The 27692-nt window shown below is 41.4% G+C and overlaps 1 protein-coding gene across 4 annotated transcripts in view; it reads right to left on the bottom strand.

The window, feature by feature from the left end:
* Positions 1 to 27692, bottom strand: part of LOC132868479 (BAH and coiled-coil domain-containing protein 1) — a 151011-nt gene that overhangs the window by 51304 nt on the left and 72015 nt on the right. For all 4 annotated transcript variants that reach the window (XM_060901387.1, XM_060901388.1, XM_060901390.1 and 1 more), the window contains one exon: positions 8202 to 8384. In XM_060901387.1, the coding sequence (XP_060757370.1) occupies positions 8202 to 8384 (183 nt within the window). The remainder of the gene's footprint in view (positions 1 to 8201; positions 8385 to 27692) is intronic.

Genomic DNA, 27692 nt, shown 5'->3' with positions numbered 1-27692 from the left:
TGAAGTACCTGTATCCCAGCATTTAAATGAATATAGTTCATAACAAGCAATGTATAACTAAACTTCTAAATCTCATAACTTCTAACAAGCATGAGCTCCTGAAGAGTTACCTTTAATAGTATGCACTTTATATCTGAATTATTAATATATAGTGCAAAACAAAGAAAAAAGTCTGCCGTAATATTTATCCGGTTTTAAATATCTATCATAAACTAATGACAAACATTTGACACACAGGTTCAAACACAAGTTCAGACACTGGGTGCTGAAGCTATAAACGTCATCAGACTTCAGGGATGTAGACAAATTTGCAAACACATTCATCAGAAGATCATTCATCTTTAAGTTTCAGCAGACAACCACACCAAAGTTATGAGGACTGCAGTAAGAATATACACTGCTTTTACATCATCCATCCATCATCCGAAACCACTTATCCTGTGCAGGGTCGCGGACAAGCTGGAGCCTATCCCAGCTGACTATGGGTGAGAGGCGGGGTACACCCTGGACAAGTCACCAGATCATCGCAGGGCTGACACATAGGCTACGTTTACATTACGTCGAATCAGCGGATCATCAGATTAACGTTCTTAAAACGATTCGCGTTTACACTAAAACCGTTAGCCGTGCACACAGCAACGCCAATACGTGGATACGCTAATCACATGACTTTAGACGGCGCGTAACATGATCCCAGTGCATTTCAGACGGCGCGTAACATGATCCCAGTGCATTTAGGGCATGCGCAAGGCTCACCACTTGCAAGTAGAAGGATGGCAAGCCTAATACACGGATACGCTCGGCTCCGCAGGCATCCTGCGCTCCAAATCACTCCGCCCTGAACAGCGAGTGCCCTCTGGAGGGTGCGCACTCCGGCCCTGCGCAGCTCACACAGCGCGCGAGTGAAGTGCACAAGCCACGATTCGGGACTGAGCCGCTGTGTGTGTGATCCTAGCGCATATCACTTACTACTTGCAAGTGGAAGGATGGCAAGCCTAAAGACAATCATAACTACACAATGGGCAGTATTTGCATCAGTATTTGCAGCACACACGGACTGGCCAGCGGGAGTTTTCCCGGTGGGCCGGTGGTTCAGTGTGGGCCGGCGGAGAAAAAAAAAAAAAAACAGTTGCGCGCTGGCCTTTAATATGATAAGCAATGTTAACAGTTTCTTTAAGAAACTGTTAACATTGCTTATCATATTAAAGGCCAGCGCGCAACTGTAATAAGCAATGTTAACAGTTTCTTAAAGAAACTGTTAACATTGCTTATCATATTAAAGGCCAGCGCGCAACTGTTTTTTTTTTTTCTCCGCCGGCCCACACTGAACCACCGGGAAAACTCCCGCTACTCCCGATGGCCAGTCCGTGTGTGATTTGCAGTATTTTCATACTTTTATACTCTTTAATGAAAGGTGATACAAGGCGGAAGTCCGCGCCGTTTTTCAGCAGTCGCCTCACATGACCAACGCCAGCGAATCAGGAAGGTGGATGTCACAGTGACGTTGTCCAATGAGACGCCAGCTAGAGCTCAGCACAGCGTATCCGCGTATTCTCAATGTTTACACAGCACCAGAGCTGACACGATCTGGATTGAATACGTGGACGCTGGTGGATTCCCGTTTCCTGGCTTTTCCAGGGGGTTTAATGTAAACGGACAGTGCATCCGCGAAGAAAACGAGACAGATACAGTCTAATGTAAACGTAGCCATAGAGACAAACAACCATTCACACTTGCACCTATGGTCAATTTAGAGCCAGCAGTTAGCCTAACCTGCATGCCTTTGGACTGTGGGGGAAACCAGAGCACCCAGAGGAAACCCACACATGCACGGGGAGAACATGCAAACTCCACACAGAAAGGCCCCTGTCGGCTACTGGGCTCAAACCCAGAACCTTCTTGCTGTGAGGCAACAGTGCTAAACACTACACTACCACTACACCACCGTGTTGACTTTTACAGCAATACTTCCCAAAAAAGTCAAAGTCCTTCCTGTGCCAGGACCTGGTCTTCCCAGGCAGTCTACTTTCCCAGTACTAACCAGGCCCTTAAGGCGCATTGGGCAGCGCCGATCTCCGTTTCTGTAGCCCTTGGCCTCTTGCCTATACAGCTAGGGTTACAGTGGAGGGCTAGTCCTCTGGTAACCGCAAGAGTTTGACTTCCCACTCGCATCTGTATTGCAGTGTGCCTTGCCAGATGATGGTCTATGATGGTCTTTGGTATGACCCTACCACGAGTAGAACTCGTGGCCTCCCGATCGAGAGGCGGACACGCTAACTACTAGGCCAGCTTGAGGTATCAATACTTCCTGTGTTGTATTTAATTCTTCTTTGTAAAGTTTAGCAAAAACCAAAGTTTTATTAATTTTCTGAATTTCACTGGTAGCTGAAGGACACAAATGCAGTAAAAGAGCTAGAATATGTGAATGACTGAGTTAGCAGTAGAGTGGTCCTTAGCCATTGATGTTGATAGGTATGTAGGGCTTTAATATTAGCCGATATTATCTGTCAAATGATATCTTGGTCAGGCACTAGTGAGTATGCAGGATATTTTTTCTATTCAATTCACTTTTTCCCAGTGGACAGCTTATGCCTCTTCCAATCTCCATATATGTCACCAAATACAAGCTTTCAACTGTAAATAGGCTAGAGTAAATTGCATTTGAGACAAAGAAGAGAGATATCAAAGGGAGTGACAGGAAAAAAAAGAAAAGGATGGACATGCAGAACTACTTGTCAAGACTACTAATTGAGAAAAACGTGACAGCAACACTACAAGGCAGAGAAGAAAAAAGTGAAATACTGCTCCTGATTGTTAATTGAAAGGAAGGGAGACAGAGAAAAGGGTGGGGACAAATTAGAGGGGAGAGGCACTGAAGATATGCTTTTGTACAGAGAGCTGATGAGAGTTGTGTATGATCCATGGAAGATGGGAAAACCGAGTGAGCTGGGGGTACAAGATGGAGGAAATGACAGACCCTGTGTTTGGCATAGTTAAAGTAATAATTTGGACACTAGCCAGCAGGCTTCCAGCCCTGGGGTTTTTCCCTGTATTTTTTAGAGTTTGAGTTCTCCTTTTTCAAGAAAATCAAATATAGTGTGTTTATCGTCTCCATTTGCCAGGCCTCATGCTGTCGATGTCATGAGCCTATTTATAACATAATATTCATGTATTTCTAAATAGTTCATACAGCCATAATTTGACAAAAAAACAGTGAAAAGGAAAATAATAGAGCGATGTTACTGTACTAACTTGGGGGGGGGGGGGGGGGGGGGACCTTTGCATGCAAATTTATTGGGAAATTCCATGGTATTTGATCAGCAAGTAGTTAAGCATAAATTTAAGCCAGAGTTGAAATCTTCAATCTTGGGAGGATTGCCCTGGCAGTTGATCGGGTTGAGACATTTCCTGGGAAATTATCAGGAAGGCTCATGTGTGAACATATGGAAAAGAAGTGAATGAAAAAACAACAAAGAAGAACAGATGTAATATTGGGAAATTTGGTCATCATGATGCTGTTGGCAAGAAGAACCAAGGACAAAATCTTCCAAGAAATGAATGAATTTCTCAATAAAGGAATAAATGAAACAATCTGGGGTGTATCATTTATGATTCAGAGAATGAGATGTACATAGAGAGATGATGTCAATGATTAACAGACTTAAGTTTAGTCTATAGTAACCATTTTATCCTGATCAGGATCATGGTGGTTCTGGAACCTCTGCTGGAAACACTGGCCACAAGGCAAAAATGCACTCCAGTCCAGCACAAACCATAACATGCAAGGAAAAGCTAAACTACCTACCAGTCCTTCCATTACCCATAACCACTTATCCTGTGCAGGGTCGCGGGCAAGCTGGAGCCTATCCCAGCTGACTATGGGCAAGAGGCAGGGTACACCCTGGACAAGTTGCCAGATCATCACAGGACTGACGCATAGAGACAAACAACCATTCACACTTGCACCTACGGTCAATTTAGGCCCTGTCCACACGGCAACGGATTCAGGTGAATCTGATAAAATTGTTTATCGTTTCGGCCTGGCGTCCACACGGCACCGGCGTTTTGGGTGCCCCAAAATGAAACCTTTTGAGAACGGGTTCCAGAGTGAAAAAATCTGGCAACGGAGCCATTGCGAAGTCGTCTGGATGAGTAGAACGGATTTGTTTACAATAACGTCACAACCACATGTGCTTCAAGCCGGGTAGAAGTGTAAAGAACTCGATGCGAGTTGTCAACAAATCCTATAACTTGGTTCATGAAATGCACTTACAAAATATTTTCACCGTGAATATTTATTGTGTAATGGTGCAGAGAGAGAGAGAGAGAGAGAGAGAGAGAGAGAGAGAATAGCCCTTAGGGCAGAGTCAATCCTGCCATCAAAAATAGGGAAAAAAAGGAGCGATCTCACCTCTTCAGATGTTGGTTTAAGTCCGACAATACATTCCTCAAAAAGGGCGTAGAAGAACAAAGTAATCCATCAACGTGTAAAATCAATTTATTCCGGACCATTAAAGAATTCTGGAGGATATCAGAATGTTGGCGTACCGGCTTCCATCTACCCCCATTCATTCCTCTTTCCGCATCTCCATTCAAAAAATGAGCACGTGATTTAAAGGGACTATATCCATAGGATAGGGAGTGAGAAAGCGTGTGCGTGTGACAGTGACAGGGATAGTCACTGTGCGCATGCGCAGTTATGCGCATGCGTCTACTTCTATTGTTCTGGTGTCTCCGATGGGACTGTCTTACAGCGCATGTAGTGGTGTGGCATGTGTATTGCATCGTTTTCAGCAAGCGTTGCGTTGCCATATGAACCTGATATTTTACTGATCCGTTGCCCATGTGGACGCGATATTTTAAAAAAAAAAATCTTGTTGCCGTTGTCGTGTGGATGTAGCCTTAGAGCCACCTAACCTAACCTGCATGACTTTGGACTGTGGGGGGAAACTGGAGCACCCGAAAGAAACCCATGCAGACACGGGGAGAACATGCAAACTCCACACAGAAAGGCCCCTGTTGGCCACTGGGCTCAAACCCAGAACCTTCTTGCTGTGAGGCAACAGTGCTAACCACTACACCACTGTACCGCCCGATGGCCCAGGTTAGAGTATGAAAAAAATATAGCTTGAATATTACCCCATCTATTTTATCAAAAGGCAATTTAGTCACAACTGTATCCCAGACTTTCCCACCTATCCTCTCTCCTGTTTCCTTTATGCAGTGTGTTCCACTCATGACATTTTTCTGCATCATTCAAACAGGTGCATGGATAAGGAACCCACAGACACTTTAGATATACACATGGTTTTGGCTGTTGAGCACCACCATACTGATTTGTACACATGGTACAATCCAAATTTGTTGAAGGAGGTTACGTTTTTGCCTCTGTTTCTTTGTCTTTTCCCAGTGTAACTCAAAAAGTAGTGAACAGATTTTGATAAAATATGGAGGAAAGGTGAACCATGGGCCAAGGAACAATCGATTCAGTTTTGATGCAAATCAAGATATATATGTGGATCCAGGACCCAGACATATTATGAGGATCCAGGATTTTTTTTGGCTTTTCCCAATGTAACGCAACAAGTCATGAATGGATTTTGATGAAATTTTGAGGAAAGGTGAGCCATTGGCCAAGGAACAATTGATTAGATTTTGATGCAAATCCAGATATATACGTAAACAGTAAACATCTGGATATTCTAATACATGGCTTGGCAGAGGTCTGCATTCTACCGAGTGGCCTTCGAGTTTAGATTAAATTTAGTATATTTAGTAAAAGATTATCCAATTTTACATTAGTGACAAAAGGAATAGACTGATGCAAGATTGATGCAAAAGAAGGGCTATTTAAAGGAACTTTCGTATCTACAAAAAACCTTACAAAGGCAATAGGCAAAGACAATTATACACACTCACACACCAGTGCTGCTGGCGGGAGACTGTAGGCACCCATGGAGCAGAGGACAGGCTGGATAATTGTGCCCCTCGTTTTGATGACTTGCTTTTGATGGAAACCGGAGAAAAGACAATATGCAATTAACTTAAAGAGGGAGAGAGCCGAACACAGCTGATGAAGGGCTGGGATTCAATCATGCTCCCTCGGTGTTCTACACAATTAAACTGCAATAGAGATAATAGCCCATCATAATAATCTTACTCATAATCATCCTTATTACTTTTAGTAACGTCCCTACTATCATCGCCTTTTTTATTAACGTGCCATTTCTTCAGAGATGACTGACATTGATAGCATGACTGTTTTTCTACCCAAGTCATTCTAGCAAGTTGAGAGTATTTGCAAGTCTCAGGTTGACTGTTGTATATTTTCTACCAAGCCAAGATGCTGTCATTTTTAAAGGTAGACTGCCTTTCAGATTTTTCAAATTCAGGTCATAAAAAGAACTTTCCCTGACACCCAATTATTTTTGTTTAGAGGACCGAAAGCTACTGAATTTGAATCATAGACTTCCAATTTTATTAGTTTTTTTTTCTTTAAATAGAACAATTAATGAATTTAGGGCCACGTGGCCCCAGGTTCTCCGCTATTTTTTCCTGCTTCACCATGGCCCAGTTCAAGATACTACGTCATGCATCACGTGGTGGGCTTTCCCCATTCATGCAAGGCATTGTGGGATACAAATTTCAAACAGGACAGGAAAATGGAGGATGCAAATGAAACATGAAAGACCGACTACAGTAACAGAAAGTGAGAAGAAAAGATGTTATGTTGTGAAGGAAAGGAAACGCAGGACCAAACGCAGCTGTTCGTTTAGCGACAGAATGATGTAACTGTCAGTGTACGGTCAAGGTAAACCTGTAGATGGCAGTAATGCAACACTGGATGCCAGCTGCCGTAAAACCCAAAGGAAGAAGAAAAGGAAAAGGCACGTAAACTTGCGCATGCGCACACGGACTTCTGTCTGCTTGACTGCATGAAGTGAGCGATTTCATGCACATTATTTGCTCTGGAATCCCCTCAATTTAAATAACTTCCCAGCCACAGAATGGCCTGTTTTTTGAGATATTACAGAAATAAACATATATCACAATGACCAAATTTCAGAGGGAACTAAATTTCACCGATTTTATGAAATCGAAAGGCCGTCTAGCTTTAAGCAAATTAGCAATGAGCTCTGACAGAAATTGTCTCCAGTGCTCGTAACACTTTAGCTGCCTGAGTGACCAATCACACCCCTAGAGGAAATGTCTATAATCCAATCTGAAGGCAAACTCTTTTCATCAGTGTGCACTTCTTGGGAAGCAGGGGATTCGGTATGCAGTATGCTGTAGCATTTCACAGTTTAGGGTTTTTTTTTTTCTCCCAAAGAGTGTAAGCTGTTAAATGTAGTTCAAAAACACATATCTCATCACTGGTGTTGATTAAAGATCTGCAGTAAAAAGTCATAATGGTCATAGGAAATACACTGTCATACTGTGAGACCAGTATGCCTGGAAACCAGTAATTAAAAATAGGCTATGTTGGCAACATGACAATGATGTGGTTCTGAATTTTACAATTGACAAAGGGATGAGATCCTAATGGTTTATGAGTATTACGGACATTGAAACGCAGTCTATTTCTACTCTCTGCTCTCTCAACCAGGTCTGACCAGCACCTTGGCATTGTCTGGGTAACTGTTTCTTTATCCATATTCCTTTTTCTGTGATTCTAGCCATATTTCCCAATCTGCCATCTGTCTTTGCAAGTGATGCTGGACAGAATCAGAACAAAGGGGAGGGAAAAGCGATCAGAAGTTTATCAGACTATTGGCTGGGAAGAGCCTGGGGTCGGGAGTGAGAGGCATAGCAGGATGGGAAAAGCCACACTGTCTTTCAGATGACAGCTGCAACCACTGTGGACTGTGTAGCATTTTACTGCCTGAGGGGTGTATGTGTGTCTGTATGTGTGTGTTTGGGTAGAAATGGCATTCTTGCTGACGTGTACAAACGACCACAAGATTCTTTGGCTGAACTTTTGCCCTCTTGTCACAATCTGGAAAACCACTAGGGTGGGGCCTTGAAGACAGTGGGAACCAGAAAGACCTACTTGGACTGTAAACTCAATGAAAAAACCAGCAGGCATATAGACTTTCCAAACACAAACTCACTCTTTCTCTCTCTCTCTCTCTCTCTCATACACACCCAGGTATATGGGCATACATGGCCATACAGGACAAGTGGGGTAGAAATAGGCTTACCTTCGTGCGAGTGTGGGAACCATATCTGTGAGGCGGTGGAGTGTGGTCCTCCACGGCATGGAGGAGAAGAGGGCGAGGATGGAGGTCTGGAGGGGTGAGGTGGGTGTGAGGGAGAGGAACCCAGGCTGCTGGCCAGAAATGTCCCCATAAACGAGGCAGAGGAGTTGCCCATCAGTCCGCTGCCTGCACCCACACAAAGAAATAAGAAGTGAAGCAAAGGGGAGGAGAAGAGAGGGAAAAAAACAACAACTATTAGGACTATGAGCTTTGGGCAGCTATGGAAAAGGTGGACAAGTCTGGGCATATGAATTCATTTTCTGATTGATTTGCCATCTGCAGCAATGCCTGGCATACTGCTCTAATACTTTCACTGACTATAGACCTTGCCACAAGATCTGGATAACTTATCATATTAACTGTGATCCACCCAGCCACATACTTAGCAAATTTTAGGGGAATTTTGCTAAAAGAGATGGTCAGCACAGTGACACAGCAGGTAGTGTTGGTGCCAAGTTCAGGGTCTGGGGTTCAATCATGAGCTTTGTGTGGAGTTTCCCCCAGATTTCCACCTACTTCCAACAAACATGATGGCAGGTGGACTGGATACTTTAAACTGCCTCATGTTATGAATTGGTGTGTGCCTTGTGATGTCCAAATCAGGGTGTATTCCTTCCTTACACCCTGTGCTCCCAGGGGAAAGGCTCTGTATCCATCATAACCATGACCTGGATAAGGCACTTACCGAAGATGAATGAATACATGAATAAAAAATACTTCCATTAACTGATGCTACACCAGTATTCTGAAGAAAACAAAAGTTCAAAAGAGCACCACCAAAATGGCTGTGGAGTGATTGGTACAGATACATGTTATGGCTTCTTTTATTTTAAAAAATCTGTTTCCTACATCGGTGGCATATTGGTGCAGCTGGTATCATTGCTGCCTGGTTCGATCCAGAGCTCAGGTTACTGCTTGTGTAAAATTTTGCATGTTCTATCTCTGGGTTTTCCAGTGTTCTCCCACATCCCAAAACATGCTAGTAGGTGACTTGGCTACACTACATTGCTCCTCAGTGTGAATGTGTGTGTGCTTGGTACCATGCATGTATTCCTACCCCATGCTCAGTGTTCTAGGGATTGGCTCCAGATCCACTGCAAAGAATTAATGACTCCATCGCATAATCATAATTATTATACATACAGGACACTTTTTCCATGGAATAAAAACATGTTTTCTATTCCCTTCTAGTGGGTTTATTGATGGCATGCAATATTGTTATCATATCGCTTATCCTCCATGTATTACACTACTCTCCCCAATGGAGAATAAGCATGTAATACTGGTATAATATTGCACGTTGTCAAGACAACACAACATCACATGTCAGAGCTCATGCAAAAGATCCAATGACAAAACTTTGCTGCTGCGCATGTGCACAATCATTTCTTTGTCAGCCGGGAGAGAGAGAAGACAGGGTTAATTCAGTGCTCCATTTAAGCACGAAATAAACCGAAAACTGAAACCAAAGACACGCTGAGCACCCGAAAGGCTACCAAAACTTCTTCATGCATATTACAAGAGAAAAACATACCAACGGACATCGAAAAACTGGAAAAGTGATATGTCAGATGTAAAATGTCCACGTTAGTGAGTGACTCGGACAGTTTGTACACAAACATAGCCACAAGGTTTGCTTCATTAAAAGTGTAAGATTTAAAGAGAAAGACACGCTGAACACTTGAAAGGCTACCAAAACTTCACTGGATATTCTTTGCGCATATTTACAAGAGAAAAACATACCAACGGACATCGAAAAACTGGAAAAGAGAGCAATAGAGGAAATATTGTCAAACTTCTACTTGGAGGTGAGGAAACGTGACGGAGACTTTTACAAGAGGACTTCACTCAGCAAAGCCCTTTTGTTTTGAACAACTGCAATGTAACAATTAACTACAACCAAAAGTAACTTTGAACTTGAACCGTCAACCTGGATATAGCTTGTATATAATTTGGGTTGTTGTTGTTCAGGCTTTTTGGACTTGTACCATTTTTATTGTTAGAACTTTGACTTTGTACATGTACACTGGATTGACAGAACGCTGAATTACATTCGATCAGAATCAGCATTTGATATTGGTTAGTTACCCCCCTGTTCTTAACTTTTTGTAAAATTTGTAATTGTTCCACTGAATGTGTATGTACAATAATAATAATAATAATAATAATAATGATGATGTTGGCTGTTTTTTTCATGGTATATCAGATCTATTTCATTCAGCTATCATGATACTGAACGAGTCTTCAACTTGTTCAATATCATACTAGCTGAATGGATTACATCTGATATACCACTAAAAACCAGCCAATATTATTTAATTATTATCCATACAGGACACTTTTTCGATGGAATAAAAACATGTATTCTATTTTCTTCTAGCGGGTTTTATTCATTTGGTTTGATAACATGCAATATTGTTAGCATAGTGCTTATCCTACATGTATTACGTCACTCTACCCAATGGAGAATGAGTGTTGAATATGGTTTACAATATTGCATGGTTGTCAAGACAACATGACGCAACATGTCAGTGCTGATGCGAATATTCAATGAGAAAGTTTTCTGTAGTGCATACACAGAAGAATTTAAAGTTGAACTGTCAACCTGTATATAGCCTGTATATAAGTTGGGTTGTTGTTCAGGCTTTTTGGACTTGTACCATTCTGATTGTTAGAACTTTGACTTTTTACATGTACACTGGATTGACAGAACATTGAATTACATTCGATCAGAATCAGCATTGGATATTGGTAAGTTATCCCCCTGTTCTTAACTTTTTGTAAAATGTATAATTGTTCTATTGAATGTGTATGTATAATAATAATAATAATAATAATAATAATAATAATAATGGCTTTTTTCATGGTATATCAGATATATGTCATTCAGCTTGCATGATATTGAACTCGTCTTCGACTCATTCAGTATCATGCTAGCTGAATGGAATATATCTGATATACCACTCAGTGCCAGCCAATATTATTTAAATACAATACTGTGACATTTAGGCATTTTTTTTCCCAGCGTTCATTTAGGTATTCTTATGTGCAAATTCTAAAAATATACTGAAATGATTATAAATTATAAAATACAGTATATACGTAACTATACCAGCCCAAAGACATATGGGCCAAGCCTGGTTTCCTTACACCCGACTGGACAGACATCTCATCTCACAGTTGAATGCACACTCACGGTCTCCTTCCCTCTCATATACTCCCTTGTGTTCCTTTTCTAATCCCCCATTTCTTTCCCTCTCTTGCTCTCCGTCCATTATCTTTTTTTTTCAATCTCTCATTCTCACGCCCTCAATCTCTCCCTGAACCCTGCTCCATTTCTCTATTTCTTATCTTTTACTCTGCCATACCATTCGTCGTCGTTCTGGAATTTTCCATCCAACTCCTCTTTCTCCCCACAACTCACGTTTGCACTCTCTCATCCCTGCACATTTAATGAACTATTCTTCAAGAACAGAGCAACTAATTGGCATTCGATAGGTACAATCTTGTCACGCCTTGACCTTACATTTTGAGCTGCACACCTCCAGTCAGACACACATAATCATCTGGCCTCAATTTCAGGCAGGTAAACACTTTGTCTTAATTATACGGAATGACATTAAGATGTATAGACTACATTACCCAGAGGCCCAGAGAGTGCTCACTCCACTCTCGAAGGGTTTCTGTTGGCCTCACCCCTGTAATAAATGTAGCAGTGCTGCAATCTGTTCTGCACCCACTCTAGTATGTGTTTAAGCAGACAATGATGAGTAATTGACCATTCAGAACAGCACCTCTGTAAGCTGCCCACTGATTGTCCATTATGTGTTATGGGTACAACAAGGAAAAAACATACTGATTAAGCAAGGCTTAAACTGTGTTCCCATTACCCTAATACACTCTTGACAAAGACACCCGAGCTCCATTCCCCAACGCCGAAACCCTAGCATGATACATGAATATGTATGAGCATATATATGCTGTGTTTACATAAACTATAAACATGTAAATTACAGCTGCTGTGTGCTGGTTTATTCCAAGCATAATGCATTCAGTCATTTAGTGGTGGATGGGGTTATTAATCAACATGCTGCGATTTAAAATACGGTCATGATTTTTTTTCAAGCACATATTAAAATATGTTTATATATTTTACTTCTATTATATGTTTGCTCATTTTCTTCCAATTCTCAATTCCCACATACAACAGCAAATCAAAAAAAAAAAAAGTTGGGACACTGTGTAAAACATAAATGAAAACAGAATGTGAAGATTTGCAAATCATGGAAACCTTATATTTCATTGAAAATAAGACAAAGACCAGTGTTGTGCAAGTTCACACTTTTTTTGAACTAGTTCAAGTTCAGTTCAAACATGTTAAACGTGAACTGGTCACGTTCATAGTTCACAGTTTTAATTCTGAACTAGTTCAAAGTTCAGTTCATTTTACTTTTAGGCGGGATATGAAAATAAAGACTAAAATCATATGCTACATTCTAGCTCAAAACTACTCACATATTATAGATATTATATTCTATCACACAAAATGGAAGTTATTGTACATACTATATATGGAAAAAGGACACTTTGCTTAGTGGTTGTAAATCTTCCACAATGTAGTCAATAATCAGTTTATCTACCTGCTGCTGGGAGACAGTGGTACTCTTGAAGGCTGCAGGCAGTGTGACTTGGATTTTGGGATTTTGGCAGGGGATCTTCTTGCCCTTTCCCTTCTGATCCTCGAGGACTTGCATATATGCTTTGAAACTGGACAGATGCTTCAACTCAATGTGTCGTTTCAAATTTGAGAACGACGTTGTCGATGTTCTTACTTGTTTTTTCAGAGCAGGTGGACAGAGCTTACACAGAAAGGTAAGGTTTTTACCGTCTGAGTCTTTGTGTGAAATTGTGTAAAATTGCTGTAAATAACCATGAGGAGAATCCGTCTCATCTGTGTTCTCCATGCCGCTACTTGAACTTTCACTGGCCATGTTGCTGTGAGTGTGCGCCGGCTGTGGTGTGCGCGCTGTCTGCTGCCTGTAGCTAGGGAACGCTGGGTTACGCCTACTCTGCTCTGCTGCATCATGGGTAACGTAGTATGGAGCCAAATCATAGAGCCATCCACTATCTCCGGCTTCACACTACGTTATCCATGATGCATTGCACACACGCGGCACCTCAGGGCAGTGAGTGACAACAACATCAGACTGACAGTGAAGTACTAGAACGTAAAATATCTTGCAAGTAGACGTGCCACTCGATTCATCAGGTTTCATGTTTCGTTCATCTTCATGTTTGTCGTTTATGTCGCATAATTTGAACGAATTCACGTTCAAGTTCTTTCATTACAAAGTTGTTGCGTTCAGTTCAAAGTTCATGGAAAAACGAGCGTGTTCAGTGAACGCGTTCTTGCACAACACTAACAAAGACAACATATCACATGTTGAAACTGAGAAATTTTATTGTCTTTGGAAAAATATATGCTCATTTTGAATTTGATGGCAGCAACACGTTTCAGAAAAGTTGGAGCAGGGGCAATAAAAGACTGAAAAACTTGTGTAATGATAAAATAACAAACAACCTAATTTGGCAACAGGTCAGTAAGATGATTCGGTATAAAAACAGCATTCCTGAGAGGCTAAGGCCCTGTCCACACGGCAACGGATTCAGGTGACTCCGATACAATTGCTTATCGTTTAGGCCTGGCGTCCACACGGCACCGGCGTTTTGGGTGCCCAAAACGCAATCTTTTTGAGAACGGGTTCCAGAGTGGAAAGATCTGGCAACGTTGTCGTTGCGAAGTCGTCTGGATGAGTAGAACGGATTTGTTTATGATGACGTCACAACCACATGACTGTGAGTGCTTCACACCGGGTAGAAGTGTAACGAACTCGATGCGAGTTGTCAACAAATCCTATAACTTGGTTCATGAAACGCGCTTACAAAATATTTTCACTGTGAATATTTATTGTGTAATGGTGCAAAGTGAGAGAGAGAGAGAGAGAGAGAGAGAGAGAGAGAGACTCTGCCCTTAGGGCAGAGTCAATCCCGCCAGCAAAAATAGGGAAAAAAAGGAGCGAGCTCACCTCTTCAGATGATGGTTTAAGTCCTACAATACATTCCTCAAAAAGGGCGTAGAAGAGCAAATTAATCCATCAACGTGTAGCATTCAATTTATTCTGGACCATTAAAGATGCCGCCTTCCGCGTAGAATCATACGGCATCCTCGCCGCCATATTGGATAGGTCAAAGCGGAGAATAAAGATTCATGTGCTGCGTTTAACTATACCAACAGGTTTACCGTCCAAACGAGATCACATGGGATTACCTTTCACAGGTGAGAAACAACAAATTAATCCATCAACATGTAGCATTCAATTTATTCCGGACCATTAAAGACGCCGCCTTCCGCGTAGAATCATACGTCATCCTCGCCGCCGTATTGGATAGGTCAAAGCGGAGAATAAAGATTAGCTGCGTTTAACTGTACCAACAGGTTTGCCGTCCAAACGAGATCACATGGGATTACCTTTCACAGGTGAGACTGGAAAAATACTTTTCATTGTATTTGGTCATTATAATGTAATTTTACGAACAGATTTTCCTGACTTTATGGCTAATATGAAGTCTCGCGCATAATAGTTTATGCGCATGCGTCCTTACTTCTTCTATTGTTCTGGTGTCTCCGAAGGGACCGTCTTACAGCGCCCCTAGAGGTGTGGCATGTGTATTGCATCGTTTTCAGCAAGCGTTGCGTTGCCATATGGACCTGATATTTTACTGATCGTTGCCCATTTGGACGCAATATATTTTTAAACAACATCTTGTTGCCGTTGTCGTGTGGATGTAGCCTAAGTCTCTCAGAAGTAAAGATGGGGAGGGGTTCACCACTCTGTGAAAGACTGCGTGGGCAAACAGAGCAACAATATAAGAATAACGTTCCTCAACGTAAAATTGCAAAGAATTTGGGGATCACATCATCTATGGTACATAATATCATTAAAAGATTCAGAGAATCTGGAGAAATCTCTGTATGCAAGAGACAAGGCTGAAAACTGACATTGGATGCCTGCGATCTTCAGGTACTCAGACAACACTGCATTAATAGCAGGCACGTGCCTGTAGTGGAAATCACTGTATGGGCTCAGGAACACTTCAGAAAACCATCGTCTGTGAAAACAGTTCATTACTGCATCCACAAATGCAAGTTAACACCAGATATAAACAATATCCAGAAACACTGAAAACTTCTCTGGGCCCGAGCTCTTTTACAATGGACTGAGGTGAAGTGGAAAATTGTCCCGAGGTCTGATGAATCAAAAGTCTGTGATGTTATGAGGGTGCATTAGTGCACATGACATGGGCAACTTGTACATCTGGGAAGGCATCATTAATGCTGAATGATATATACACGTTTCAGAGCAATATGCTACCATCCAGACAAAATCTTTTTCAAGGAAGGCCTTCCTTTTTTCAGAAAGACAATGCCAAACTGCTTTCTGCGCATATTAAAACTGCATGGCTCTGTAGTAAAAGAGTCCGGGTGCTAAACTGGCCTGCCTGCAGTCCAGACCTGTCTCCCATTTAAACCATTTGGTGCATTATGAAGTGCAAAATACAACAAAGCAGACCCCGAACTGCTGAGCAACTGAAATTGTATATCAGGCAAGAATGGGAGAACATTTCTCTTTCAAAACTACAGTAGTTGGTCTCCTCAGTTCCCAAATGTTTACAGAGTGTTGTTAAAAATAGAGGTGATGCAACACAGTGGTAAACATGCCCCTGTCCCAACTTTTTTTGAAACGTGTTGCTGACATCAAATTCAAAATGAACACATACTTTTCAAAAAACAATAAAATTTCTCAGTTTCAACGTTTGATATGTTGTCTTTGTACTATTTTCAATGAAATATGGGGTTTCCAAGATTTGCAAATTATCACATTCTGTTTTTATTTACAGTTTACACAGTGTCCCAACTTTTTTGGAATTGGGGTTGTACTAATCAAGTTCTCCTGTATTGCGTGACAGCTACCAAACAGGAAGGACGAAAGCCAAAGCATGTCAACGTGTTGTGAATCTGTTTCTGCATCTTTCGAGCAGCTGCTCGTTTGATGTCACGGGACAGTTTAACACATTTTGCAGAAAGTATTAACTCCCCTCTTACTTACAGAAGACACCCACAATTGGTTAGTGTACTCTACTAACTCCAATTTACATGGGACAGGAATATGCAGGTTTTGACATTTTTAAAATGTACAGAATCCCTTATTACCTGCTATTTCACCACATCACAACTATTTGCAGCCAATAAGCGAAATATGCTGACGAGACGTGCTCAACCACACATTCCTCAGGTACGTGATCTGGCAGACTTCACTCAGTTTTCTGCAGCAATTTGTACTTGGTCAACTAGACCTGGTTTCACCATTGCATCTAAACACCTTGTTGTACAACAGCTTTTTCAGACAGACTGAAGAAAGAAATGCACAATGATGTATTTTGCCAAGACTGCTGCTAAAGGTTTGACAGACATGATATACGACATGAAACACCTTGTGATTTGTATATTCATGCAGCTAAATTCACTTTTCTGAATAATTAAGGGTCACATGTCCGAGATATTATATTATATTTATTTATTTCACAGTGGTGCAGGGGTTAGCACTGTCACCTCACAGCAAGAAGGTTCCGGGTTTGAACCTCACGGCCAACGGGTCTTTTTGTATGGAGTTTGCATGTTCTCCCCATGTCTGCATGGGTTTCCTCTGGGTGCTCCAGTTTCCCCCACAGGTCAAAGACATGCAGGTTAGGTAAAAATACCCAGACACTGGAGTTGCGCAAGTCAGTGCATACTTATTGCCGTTCCAAGCCCAGACAGATTGGGAAGAGTTGCGTCAGGAAGGGCATCCAGTGTAAAAATCTATGCCAAGTCAAATATGCAGATCATAAATTGGGAAGGATGATCTGCTGTGGCAACCCTTAATGGGAGCAACTGAAAGAAAAAGTACTAAATATACTGAACAGTTATTCCACAAAATCGAATCGTACATGAGTTGATAGCAAATTGGATGAATAAAAACTTGATACAAAACGTCTGACAAAATCATTTCCGCTTAGAATGTAAACAAACTGGTGAAACAACAGTAGCAATTTGTGAAAAATGCTATAATAATAATAATAATAATAATAATAATAATAATAATAATAATTCTTGAAAAATTAAAAAGATACATTCTTACCATCAAATACTTTCATTCCATATTTTGTTTCTTTTTTTGGGGGGGTTTTCAAGTTTTTATTTCATCCTCGGTTGGTTCAGCAACACGCTCTGCCATTTTGTCTTTCTCTACTCACGGTATATGAGCTGATAGCCTAGTCGTAGAGTAGCCAATCAGAGTGTGCGATTGCTCATATCCAGTGAATGTGGATAGAATAAATACAGTGGTGCTTGAAAGTTTGTGAACCCTTTATAATTTTCTATATTTCTGCATAAATATGACCTAAAACATCATCAGATTTTCACACAAGTCCTAAAAGTAGATAAAGAGAACCCAGTTAAACAAATGAGACAAAAATATTATACTTGGTCATTTATTTCTTGAGGAAAATGATCCAATATTACATATCTGTGCGTGGCAAAAGTATGTGAACCTCTAGGATTAGCAGTTAATTTGAAGGTGAAATTAGAGTCAGGTGTTTTCAATCAATGGGATGACAATCAGGTGTGAGTGGGCACCCTGTTTTATTTAAAGAACAGGGATCTATCAAAGTCTGATCTTCACAACACATGTTTGTGGAAGTGTATCATGGCACGAACAAAGGAGATTTCTGAGGACCTCAGAAAAAGCGTTGTTGATGCTCATCAGGCTGGAAAAGGTTACAAAACCATCTCTAAAGAGTTTGGACTCGCTCCACCAATCCACAGTCAGACAGATTGTGTACAAATGGAGGAAATTCAAGACCATTGTTACCCTCCCCAGGAGTGGTTGACCAACAAAGATCACTCCAAGAGCAAGGCATGTAATAGTTGGCGAGGTCACAAAGGACCCCAGGGTAACTTCTAAGCAACTGAAGGCCTCTCTCACATTGGCTAATGTTAATGAGTCCACCATCAGGAGAACACTGAACAACAATGGTGTGCATGGCAGGGTTGCAAGGAGAAAACCACTGCTCTCCAAAAAGAACATTGCTGCTCATCTGCAGTTTGCTAAAGATCATGTGGACAAGCCAGAAGGCTATTGGAAAAAAGTTTTGTGGCTGGATGAGACCAAAATAGAACCTTTTGGTTTAAATGAGAAGCATTGTGTTTGGAGAAAGGAAAAAACTGCATTCCAGCATAAGAACCTTATCCCATCTGTGAAACATGGTGGTGGTAGTATCATGGTTTGGGCCTGTTTTGCTGCATCTGGGCCAGGACGGCTTGCCATCATTGATGGAACAATGAATTCTGAATTATACCAGAGAATTCTAAAGGAAAATGTCAGGACATCTGTCCATGAACTGATTCTCAGGAGAAAGTGGGTCATGCAGCAAGACAACAACCCTAAGCACACAAGTCGTTCTACCAAAGAATGGTTAAAGAAGAATAAAGTTAATGTTCTGGAATGGCCAAGTCAAAGTCCTGACCTTAATCCAATCAAAATGTTGTGGAAGGACCTGAAGTGATCAGTTCATGTGAGGAAACCCACCAACATCCCAGAGTTGAAGCTGTTCTGTATGGAGGAATGGGCTAAAATTCCTCCAAGCCGGTGTGCAGGACTGATCAACAGTTACCGCAAATGTTTAGTTGCAGTTATTGCTGCACAAGGGGGTCACACCAGATACTGAAAGCAAAGGTTCACATACTTTTGCCACTCACAGATATGTAATATTGGATCATTTTCCTCAATAAATAAATGGCCAAGTATAATATTTTTGTCTCATTTGTTTAACTGGGTTCTCTTTATCTACTTTTAGGACTTGTGTGAAAATCTGATGATGTTTTAGGTCATATTTATGCAGAAATATAGAAAATTCTAAAGGGTTCACAAACTTTCAAGCACCACTGTATATATATTTCTGAAAAACAACAACTGGCATTTTTTTAAATTGGCTCAATATCACTCTTGATCGTTACACTAATATCAAACGTTTTAATTGAACGCCTTCAAATCCATGACACGTTTGTATTGCATCAAAGTGTTTCCTTCACTCGCCGCCTCTCATATATTCATTTTGGATATCTTTGTTTCTTAAAAGGAATTAAATTTCAACCAAAAATAAGTGTTTTGTTTTTGCAATGTGAATATAATTCCAGAGAGCAGCTACTGTGGCTGAATGACTGCAATGAGAGCAGCTTCTGCTATATACATGTCACTGGAGAGATAGATCACTGCCAAACATGGTCTAAAAGAAGCTACTTTACTCACACCTACTGTAAATCCACGTTCAGTAGACTTCTTCCTAAGGACATTCATTCCACAGGCATTAGCACACACCAACACATTTACTGACCAGCGTGATAGCCAGTCCAGCATGAGCTCTTTCCTCTCCATCTCCACCCTTCTCACACCATTTTTTACCACTTTTAACCTCTCCACTTGTCTTCCTTGACTCTCCATTTCACTCTTTCTTTCTCTCTGTCTCACACACACGCACACACTTAAGCTAAAGCATGTCCTGCAGTGAACAGGTGTTGTAAACAGCCACATCATCACGTCCTCCCTCCACATTACTCTCCCTCTTCTTGCCTGTGCTAGTTCTCCAACTCTAATAATTTGATCACACCCACACAGACCAAAGTGGAGCGAAAGTAACAGGTTAGGGGCTGCTGCCAAGGAAAGCAGGCAGCCGAATGAAGCAAAGGACCAGGGTGCAAGAACACGAACAGGGCCAGCACCACTGTTTGCTTAGCAGCTTATTAAAAGGATGACATGGGCTTCAGCAAGCTCTCCGCAGCTAAGCCAGTGCTCATCACTGCCTGTTTTTCTCTCCTTCAGACTGCATTTATTTTCAGCTTTGGCATACAACCGTTATTGGTGACAGAGAAAGGTTTTGTGGACACTTAGGAAATGTGACCCTGATCAGAGCCTGCAACAGAGATCCTTTCACAGGATTAAGGCTTTCCTTTTGTTTACCTCCATACACAAATGCATAGAACTACAATTAATATGCACTTTCATATGTTCTTGTTTACAACTAGTGCACACACCCAGGCTCACGAGTGTGTATTTATTTTTTTTTGCTGAAAAGTGACATGAGGACACATGAAACAAAGTAGATATGAGTTGTTGTGATCTTTTTATCCCTCCGGCATATAATGCAGAGGGATATAGCTATCGCTCTGTCCATCTATCCGTCCATCCGTAAACATTTTAGTTTCCGAAGCATAACTCAAAAAACAATAAGGAATTTTTTTTTTCACGAAACCTGACAGTTATATTAAGTGACTAGATGAGTTGTGCCTTTTGACATTTCTGTGATTTTTATTTTTTCCGTATTCCCACGACAACCAATTAAACTTAGGAAAATCTGGAGGGGGGTTTTCGTGTGGGGGCCGAGATCTCACCTCCTGATGACTCTTGTTAAAAGTGGTTACGCTTTGATTCGGGTTAAGAGAACCTGGTAACTTAAAGAAGCTGTGACGAACGGTGCGATGTGTGTGTATGGAATCATACATCAGTTCACACCAATGGTGAATCACTCGAAGTAAATTCATACTGCACACTGAAAAAAAAAACCTGCACATGGATTCAAATAACACATTTCCACTGGACAGCGTGGTACTGTAACAAATTCATGCTCACACATTTTGTTTTTATTTCCATGTCTAAGTGAGCCATAGCAATATTAAATGTCCAAGCTGAATTTGGTTACTGTTCTAGTCTGGGGACTGAGTATACCAAACATGGACATCGAGGAGGAGCCAGAAATTTTGTTTGATTAAATGGAATAGTCACAAAATGACCCTGATCATCACCTTTCTACTGTCTCATCTCAGTTCAGTTGGTCGGGTTCAATGCCCGAACTGATGATCACATCATCAGTTTTTCTTTGGCTAATCAGACACAAGGTACGCCACCACTCTTGCCAGAGCGGTTGGGGGTTAGGTGCCTTGCTCAAGGGCACTTAAGTCAATCCTGCTAGTCTGGGGAATCGAACCAGCAACCTTTTGGTCCCAAAGCTGTTTCTCTAACCATTAGGCCATGACTTCCCCCAATCTCATCTCATCTCATCTCATCTCATTATCTCTAGCCGCTTTATCCTGTTCTACAGGGTCGCAGGCAAGCTGGAGCCTATCCCAGCTGACTACGGGCGAAAGGTGGGGTACACCCTGGACAAGTCGCAAGGTTCTCGCAGGGCTGACTCATACCCCTTTTCCACCAAATCAGTTCCAGGGCTGGTTCGGGGCCAGTGCTGGTGCACAACTCATTCAACTTGCGAGCCAGCTGAGAACCAGTTTGCTTTTCCATAGCTCGTGGTGCTAAGGGAAACCACATCATTACGTCGCTGTATACGTCAGTTACGTCGCTGTATACGTCAGTTATGTCGCTACGTTTGCATAAACCTTGGCGCGAATACCGAGGCAAAAACAACACGGAAGAAGCAGCAGCAACAACAACAATAATAATAATGGATGACCGCGTTTGTACAGCTGCTGCTTCTCGTCGCTTAAAAATGGCGATCTTGTTATTGTTGTTGGGCTTAACAACTCCGCCCGCCCCCCGCTGACGTAAGCGGTTCTTTCATCTGGCCCAGCAGAGAGTTGGTGCTAACCTGAAACCAGTTTTTCTGGCCCCAGAGCCAGTTCTTTGTCAGTGGAAACAGAAAACCCAGTTCCAAACTAAGCACTGGCCCCGAACCAGCCCTGGTGGAAAAGGGGCAACATAGACACAGACAACCATTCACACCTACGGTCAATTTAGAGTCACCAGTTAACCTAACCTGCATGTCTTTGGACTGTGGGGGAAACCGGAGCACCCGGAGGAAACCCACGCGGACACGGGAAGAACATGCAAACTCCTCACAGAAAGGCCCTCGCCGGCCACAGGGCTCGAACCCGGACCTTCTTGCTGTGAGGTGACAGCGCTAACCACTACACCACCGTACCATCCCACTGTGCAACTGTATTAGAATGAATTCCAAAGATTCTTTCTCTTTTTAAAAGTAATTTCTGGTTGTTGTTTTTTTGGTCTTACTCACTATAATGTGTATGTTGCTGAGGTTTAACCTGATTTGATTGGGTTTTTTTTTGTTTTTTACCCATGACCCACATAAAACGCCCCATCATTGAGTTAAGCCAAATTCCAAAAACGGCATCCTCATCTTATTCACTGTGCTTGCTCAGTACTTCAACATGTTAGCATACCAGAGCATATGCAATGAGGTATAAACTACATTTATGATTCAGTCACAAGGAAGGTGCAGCTCCTAATGTACAGTACCAGTCAAAAGTTTGGACACCCCAACTCATTCATAGGTTTTTCTGTATTTTGCCTATATTCTATGTTGTAGAACAATACTGAAGACATCACAACGATGAAAAAACATATAGAACATATATGGAATTATGTGGTAAACAAAAAAAGTGTTAAAAAAATAAAAAAAAAAGTTTCATATTTTAGATTCTTCAAAGTAGCCTTGATGACGCTTTGCACACTTGGCATTATCTTAACCAGCTTCATGAGGTCGTCACCTGGAATGCTTTTCAATTAACCGGTGTGTCTCGTCAAAAGTTAATTAGTGCAATTTCTTGCCTTCTTAATGCGTCTGAGTTCAAACAGCAAACAGTAAATAATAAAAATACAGTAAACAGCCCTATTCCACAACTGTACTAATCCATATTATGTCAAGAACTGCTCAATTAAGTAAAGAGAAACGACTTTAAGACATAAAGCATCTTTTAATTAAAAAAAAATGAGAAAAAAAACCATTGAATTAGTAGGTGTATGTATATATACACACATATATGCATGTGTGTATATATATATATATATATATATATATATATATATATATATATATATATATACACACACATAATCAGGGCTTTCCCCAAAGCGCGGATACATGGCGCTCCGCCGCACTGTCACTTGCACACCAAAAAATAAAAATAAAAAATAAATACCATAAGTTGAACAATGCAGAGTACTTTTCACACCTAAATATTTCCTATTCCCCTCTGAAAATGAGTAATAACTATAGAAATAGGAAGATATTGTAATATATAGGACTAGACAATCCTGGTACTCAACCCAGAAGTGAAAATAAAGGGTTTCGCTGCGTGCACTGACTGCCATTCGCAACCATACATAAAATCACGTTCTAGGCGCTGGTCTTCTAGATGGCGCTGTTGCGTGATTTGACCTCGAGTCTGTTCTTGGCATCCTGGAATTGGAAAATGAAGAGGCGTGCTACGAAGCTGCCCAAAATCATTGAGCATTTCAAGTAAGTACAGCAGACATTAAATGCTTATCTGAATTGACTGTTTCCAGTGTTTTCGTTTTAAATCTAATTTTGCCCTTTAAATTTTGCCCCTTGGATATTTGACAAGATAAAAAAAAACCCTAGCAAATTTAATAATGTTGAACTGTGGCATCAATGTTGAACTAAATCAGCCCTAGATGCCACCAGAATGCACCATTTGAAGTCTCTAATTTCAAAATTTTCCAGGGGAGCATGTCCCCGGTCCCCCATAGCATCAGTCTGATGTTTTTTTTCTGGGGAAAGCCCTGCATGCACATACATATATATATATATATATATATATATATATATATATATATATATATATATATATATATATATATATGTGTGTGTGTGTGTGTGTTTCTGTATATATACACATCAGTGGCGACTGGTGGTCATAAAAATAGGGGAGGACAGTGAGTGAATAGATAGGTGGATGGTTGAGAGAGAGAGAGAGAGAGGTTGGAAGTTGTGTGGGTGTTTACAACTGTTAGGGGGTTTGTATATTTTTAAAGATAAGCTCTGTTAAAAATGGTTTTTTTTGTTACTGCAAGAAATAAAAGTAAAATGTTTTTGAGGACACAGCATGGGAAATACCATGTAGTGTAATGCTTGTTGAATGAGCTATGTGAGGTGTGAATGGGTCAAATTTAAAACAGTAATTCAAAATAAAAAAGTAGTCAAGTCTCCTGGATGTCTGGGTGGCAAATTTGTCAATGACTTGCTCATACCACTGGGGATCTTGTTGAAGAGATTTAAGCATCCTCCTTTCAATTGACATGACTGCTAAACTTTTCAACCTCTCTTGTCCCATTGTGTTTCTGGTGAAGCTTTTTATGCGCTTCAGACATGAGAAGCTCCTCTCAACTCCTGCTGAGGTGGCACCAATGGTGGCAATCAGACACATGAGTCTATACACCTGAGACATTGCCTCATCAAGCCCGTTTGACTTCATGAAGCTGATAGCCTCACACAGTTTTCGGGAAGAGTGGATCTCTGCATGACTGTAGAAATGCTGCAGTTCCACTTTCAGTTTGGCCTCATCAAAGAAATTCCCATATGTCTCTGACAAGTTGGACAATGCACGAGAAGGGAATTCTGCTTTAAATTATTCAAATTTGTCAAAGTCTAACAGCTCCATGAAATGCAAACGGCCAAGCTGCTGGAAGCGCTGTGTGAGTTGGGCCTTGATGCTGTCATGCACTGAGTCATAGAGAGTTTTATAGACCTGGTGATGGTCTTGCTCACCCTGCCTTCTCTTTCTCCTGTGACCAAATTCGGGGTCTTCTGTGAGACTGGCAGCTTTGCTGTATGTTTTCTCAAAAGCCCTGTCTGACTTCAGCTCATTAAGCAACTGCATAAAGTTTTCTATATGCTGTTTGCAGAAGGCAACATCCATGACTTTCTGTTGCAGTATGTTAAATAAAACGTCGGTCTGTGCAAACAGCTCCTCAAAAGTAAAAAGCAAGAACATGAACTCAAAGTCTTCCAATTTTGCCTTCAGGCCATCCGCCAATCGAGTTGTTTCATCATCCATAGAAGGATGTTCTAGAACGCGGGTAAACGTGTTAAGCAATTTTTCATGGTTACCTGCGACGGTATTCACGACCCTGGATGAGAAATTCCAACGTGTTGGAGCGGTCTTTGGCATTCTCGCGCAATCAGATTCCTCAAGTAGTGCCACCCTCTTACTTGATTTGGAAAAGAATGACGTGAACCCACCCAGGTTTGCAAAAAAGACTCGCGCTTTGGGTATGGCCTTGACACCTTGATTAAGGACGAGATTCAGGCGGTGGGCGTGACAGTGAACAAAAGTTGCGGCTGGAGCAACCTCTCTCACTTTAGCCTGCAGTCCATTGAGAGCCGAGGCCATCACCGCAGCACCATCGTAAGTTTGTGCAACCAACTTCTCAGCGAAGTTGTAAGGGGACATCTCGGACTGCACAAACTGAAACAATGACTGCGCATCCCTCCCACTAGACACGTCGAAAAAGCCCAGAAAACGTTCCTGAATAATGCCCTGACTGTCCACGAACCTCGCGATAATTGAGAGCTGGGAATGACAGCTTATATCAGTGGTTTCGTCAATCTGCCATGAAAAAAACGGAGTCACGTTTAATTCTTTCGATATTTCGTGGCTGATTGACGTGCCGATTGCACAGATCAAGTCGTTCTGGATGCCACAGGACATGCCACTAAAAACACCAGAAGACTGCAACTGCTCTGCCAGCAAATTGTCATACCGTGCAATCAGTTCCGTCAGCTCCCTATAGTTTCCCTTGTTGTCTGAATATGGCCCTTCATCCCACCCCTAAATGCCAGCTCCTGCATGCCCAAATACACCACAGCATCAATCAGACGCCTCAGTGTATCTCTGTTGCGACGCACTTTAGCATTGTGCTGTGCCACTTGTATCCGCACACCCTCGTCCACTAGCTGGTCAACTGGCACACTGCCTAGCAATTTCAGGCGAATAGCTGCACCAACGTGTTCCTTGGTCTGGTCGTGGCGCTTGGTGGCCCTGTCCAAATTTTTAATGTCATTAAATCCCTGCACAGACCATGTTTGGGATTTGCTACCCATCAACAGGCAAGGCCAGCAATACAGCCGTTTGGTTGTGACACTGCCTGTTAGCCATGGGTATCTCCGATACCATGAGGTGTTGGTGTTAAACACACTTAGCTTACCATTCGGTTTCTGAATGTTAAGTTGGGGAACTGGTCTCCCTTCGGTTTTGATTCTAACCTTCTCCTCATAACCCAGTGTTTGAAATGGCGTGTTTAACATCATGTAGACAATGTCACGTTCCTCCATCGCGTTTTATTAAGTTGATAAACTACAACAAAGCAATAGCCAACAATTAGTCAAATTCTCCGCTGTCCGCACTACTCAAAACGACACTACTCTAGCTCGGCAGTGACACTGACAGTAAGTATGCTATGATTTCAACCCGCCAACTCATCCCTTCATTCTGATTGGCCGCACTGATGAATGCAGCTCTGCTGATTGGCTGCTTGATGACAAGCAAATAGACCCGCCCAAATGGAGGAATCGCCTCCCTTTCGCCCATTCACTCCCATGTTAAAAGAGGAGCCCGCGAATCGCCCATGTCAATGGCGACTCCTCCATTGAGGAAAGGGAGGAAGATCCTCCCTTACAATTTTAAAGAAAGAATTTCCAGGACACATTAGTTTAAAAAAACGCATATAATTAATAGACAAACGTTTAAAACATGTCAAAACAGTTGAAATAACTATATTTTATCAATTAAAAATGGAAGAAAAACTCGCCAAAATATCGTCCTCCCTAACCTCCTCATTGACATCCATTGTATGCGCTCACATATATATATATATAAAAAAAAACACACACAGAGTTATTCCACAAAATCAAGTCGTACATGAGCTGAAAGCCAACGAGGCGTGTAGCACCGAGTCAGCTATAAGCCATGTACAATGAGATTGAGTGGAATAACTGTTTTATTCTATCCACATTCACTGGATTTTGAGAAACAGAGCATTTTTATTTTTTGCAAATTCAATAAATAAAACCTTGATACAAAACATCCGACAAAATCATTTCTGCTTAGAATGTAAACAAACCGGCAAAATGACAGTAGCAAGTTGTGAAAAATGCGATAATTCTTGAAAAAAAAAAAGATACGTTCTTACCATGAAATACTTTCATTCCATATGTTGTTACTTTTTTTTTGTATTTTTGGGGGTTTTGTTTTTGAGTAGAGTTTTTACTTCGTCCTCAGTGGGTTCAGCAACACGGTCTGGCATTTTCTTCTTCTTCTTTAGGTTTTTTTTTTTGGCGATTGGCAAACCAACTTAAAGGTGCATTACCACCACCGACTGGGCTGGAGTGTGGAACAGGAGATATTTGGAGGGAGTACCTATATTCTTTTAGCTATTTCTGTTTCTTTTAAATACTTGATAAAGTGATATCTGACTTGATGAGCGCTGCCATTTTGTTTTTCTCTAC

The sequence above is a fragment of the Neoarius graeffei genome, chromosome 20 (assembly GCF_027579695.1).
Source record: "Neoarius graeffei isolate fNeoGra1 chromosome 20, fNeoGra1.pri, whole genome shotgun sequence".
NCBI classification, from domain to species: Eukaryota; Metazoa; Chordata; class Actinopteri; order Siluriformes; family Ariidae; genus Neoarius; species Neoarius graeffei.
Note: the sequence above shows the minus strand (reverse complement) of the source record. Positions and strands in the feature narration are given on the sequence as shown.